Source organism: Cicer arietinum, chromosome 7 (genome assembly GCF_000331145.2).
Source record: "Cicer arietinum cultivar CDC Frontier isolate Library 1 chromosome 7, Cicar.CDCFrontier_v2.0, whole genome shotgun sequence".
Classification (NCBI taxonomy): domain Eukaryota; kingdom Viridiplantae; phylum Streptophyta; class Magnoliopsida; order Fabales; family Fabaceae; genus Cicer; species Cicer arietinum.
The window spans coordinates 15,831,049-15,834,856 of record NC_021166.2 but is presented as its reverse complement, the minus strand read 5'-3'; the positions used below and the strand labels follow the sequence as shown (position 1 = coordinate 15,834,856).

The following is a 3,808-nucleotide window of genomic DNA, read 5'->3' as shown; positions in this document are numbered from 1 at the left end:
TAAAAGTAGTAATTTAAAAAATAATTTTTTTATTAATTTAAAATTCATTAATCTAATATATATTTTTTTATTTATTTATCTATTTTACTTATTTTAAATTAAAACTAATAAATAAGCTATTTATTTTAAAATAGTTATTTTAAAATTTAAATTATTTATAAATAATTCAAAATTAGAATAAATAAATAATTTATTAATTAGATATATATTTTTATTTATTTTAACTTATAGTAAATAAATTATTCTTTATTTAAAATTTAAATTATATAAGTTATTTATAAATAAATTATTTATTTAAATTATTTATTTTAAATTACAATAAAAAATTATACAGGATAAAACAAAATTTTAATTACAATAATAAAGATAAAATTAAAAAAAAAAAAATTATAAGCTCATGAAATAACAGTTATCAAACACAATTTATAACTTATAAACTAAAAGCTATAATCTCATTTTTTTTTTTGTCTTATCAAACATCAGGGCTGATCCAAGACCAAAACTAATAAAATCAGAACTTTAGAATTCTTGAAAATTAATTAATTTTCAAAGTATATTTATACGAAAAAAAATTAACTAGTACAACAAATAAAGACTCAAAACTATAAATAGATACATATATTCAATTAAATATTTTGCATCTCTTAAAATAAAAATATAATATTTAAATAAAATTATATTAAAATATTAATATTAGTATTAAACAATCTCTATTCATTTTATCAAAATTTTACATTAAAATCTACTTTAAATAGTAATAAGTTTGGACCGCCTAAGCGAAAAAACAAACTAAATTGTTGTGTCAAATTATTATTGTTAGGTGATTCCAACCAACTTGGCATTTAAGACACCAGCACCGAACCATAAATATTCGTGTTCCACAAACATAGGGTGTAAGACATTGTTTTGAAGAAAATAACAAATCTTACAAAAAAAAGAAAATGAATATTGGTGTGGAAATTGAAGAGAGTGTAAGAGAGTTGAGACAATATTTCAAAACAGGAAAATCAAGAAGTGTTACATGGAGGAAAAAACAGCTTCAAGCTATACTTGACCTTGTTCATGAAAATGAAGATGCTATGTCTAAGGCTCTTTTTCAAGATCTTGGGAAGCACCCTGTTGAAGCTTACCGTGATGAGGTTGTCATCATACTGCACTTGTTTCTATTTCATCTGAAATACAATTCGTCTGATTAGATTGACTTATTTAAACATATCTACTTAATTGTATAAATATTTGTGACTCTTGTTTTATAGAGTTTATAAAAATAGTTTGATTTTCAACTAATTTATATAAGGTATTCATGATATTTTATGAAAATAATTTATAATTTATTAAAATAATTTATAGTTTATATAAAAACTGTTTGACTTAATTCTATTTTATTTTAAAAATAGTTTATATAGAAGCGCTTATGCTATAAACTATTAATGGTCTCTTTGGATAAACAATCTGCAACATAAGTTCTTACGTATAAACTATTTTTATAACGCAAGATAAAATAAAGTCAAATTGGTTTAATATATTGTTTTCATAAGCTATTTAGAATAACTTATGAAAATTAGTTGAAAATAGTTTTGGACATGCCATAAATTGTTTCTATAAGCTCTTTTAAATAGTTTCACAAGTGTTTGTACATCCAGATAAGTTCAAATAAGTCAATCTAAACAAGTAAATATGTTGTTTATCCAAATAGGTATATTTCAGATACACTTCCACCAAATAATAATAACTTGTTTGTGATTTCTATTAACCCTTTTTGTTTTTATTATGTTTTTTTCCTTAAATTGCTTTATTGAGAGTTCTTGACAGATCGATTACTTTTGTAGATTGGAAGTGTAGAAAGATCAGCAAACAACTCTTTGAGCTGTGTTGAAAAATGGATGGCTCCTAAAAAAGTAGGTTCCTCTAACTCCTTTCTAAAATTAATTTCCTTCTTTTGTTTTATCTTTTTTTTTGGTAATAAAAATTAAATTAAAGGAAGTGCACACTCCAACCTTATTACATGATCAAATTAGATCATGATACACAACTCAAGATATAGGACAAAAGACAAAGGACTAGTGCATACTCCAACCCTTATCTACTGTTTTTTAGCTTAATTTTGAAAGTACATATAAGCCCTATCTAAAAAAACATTTATTATATAAACAAAGTGTTTATGTATAAACTATTTAAAAAGATAAAATAATTTCATAACCTCTCACAAAGTTTCACTAGTATTTATTACAGTGAATAAACTACAAAAATAAATCAATATGTCAGTAGCCTGAAGATCATTTGGACCATATCATCTACTTTTAGAATGGTTGATTCTATTCCATTACTTAAATGAATATATATAATTTCATTTTGTTTTCTATGTTGCAAAATGACTAATAAACTGTTAGTTGTTCTTGTTTGGACTTTGCAATGTGAACTACATTAACTTCTTTTTCTTGTTGGAGCTATTATTGCAGAGTAATGTCCCTTTACTTTTCTTGCCAGCAAAAGGAGAAGTATTGTCTGAACCACTTGGTGTGGTTCTCATTTTTTCTTCTTGGAACTTTCCAATCAGTAAGTCATAAAATTTCATACCCTACCTCTTCTTACACATGTCCATGCATCTGTTTCACAATAAGTGTCATAAAGACTAATTTATATAGGGCAATCGAGATACAAATTAATAAATGTATTATTGAAAAAAAAGTAGTAATTGATACTCTTTCGATATTCTAAAGTGATAAATAATTTCATAGATACTAATATATTCTAAAGAGAAAAATTAATATTTCAAAGTGGTACTATTTGACTAATGCTAATACATTTACATTATGCAGTGTTGGCATTGGATCCAATAATTGGAGCAATATCTGCTGGAAATGTTGTAGTTATAAAACCATCAGAACAAGCTCCAGCATGTTCTTCTTTTCTTGCCAATACTATTCCTCAATACTTGGATTCTAATGCCATAAAAGTGATTGAAGGTGGAGGAAATGTATGTGAACAACTACTACTACAGAAATGGGACAAAATTTTCTTCACTGGTATTAGTATTTTCATTAACAACCAAATTCATTTCACTAAACTTAGGGAATATATATATGCATAAATGTGCTATGTGTATAAATCTTAATTTTATTTTTTTTCAGGAAGTCCACGTGTCGCGAGAATAGTGATGTCTGCTGCTGCAAGGAATTTAACTCCTGTTACTCTTGAGCTAGGTGGAAAATGCCCTGCTATATTTGATCACCTTTCCAATCCTTCAGATTTTAAGGTACTTCACATAAGTGTTTACCACCACATTTTGTAAAAAAACTTTTCACTACCGTGGTTATAGATACAGCATCAAGATTTTTGTTGTCACTGCAACGACAATTTTGGTCCATTGACTATATTTGACCGTAACTTTTTTGTATTATTAAAACCAGGACGCGTTCACGACCGTGGTTTAAAAGCTTAGTTATTATTTAGGCATGGTTATTATATAGGCGTGTCACATTATTAAAAGTTCAAGGACTAATTTATTTTGCTTACAAAGATGGCAGTGAAAAGAATAGCAGGAGCAAAATGGGGAACCTGTAGTGGACAAGCATGTATAGGAATTGATTATGTGATTGTTGAGGAGAAGTTCTCATCTGAATTGGTATATTTCATTAGACATTATAAGTTGTTATTTATTCTAAAGTTTTAATTTTCTAATACTAAGTTTTTGGTTTTATTCTAGATAGAACTATTAAAGAAGTTCATCAGAAAATTTTATGGTGACAACCCTGTAGAGTCAAAGGTACTGTCAAGAATAATAAACAAGCAGCACTTTGAAAGAGTG

At 26.1% G+C, this 3,808-nt stretch overlaps 1 protein-coding gene across 1 annotated transcript in view; it reads left to right on the top strand.

Moving 5' to 3' along the window:
• The first annotated feature begins 876 nt into the window (after positions 1-876).
• LOC101511819 (aldehyde dehydrogenase family 3 member F1-like) overlaps positions 877-3,808 on the top strand; it is a 4,683-nt gene continuing 1,751 nt past the window's right edge. Inside the window, 7 exon segments of the mRNA XM_012718277.3 lie at positions 877-1,139; positions 1,830-1,898; positions 2,460-2,556; positions 2,820-3,026; positions 3,132-3,256; positions 3,521-3,625; positions 3,707-3,808. The exon segment at positions 3,707-3,808 is cut by the window's right edge and continues 9 nt beyond it. Of these exon segments, the coding sequence (XP_012573731.2) occupies positions 942-1,139; positions 1,830-1,898; positions 2,460-2,556; positions 2,820-3,026; positions 3,132-3,256; positions 3,521-3,625; positions 3,707-3,808 (903 nt within the window). The 5' untranslated portion in view covers positions 877-941.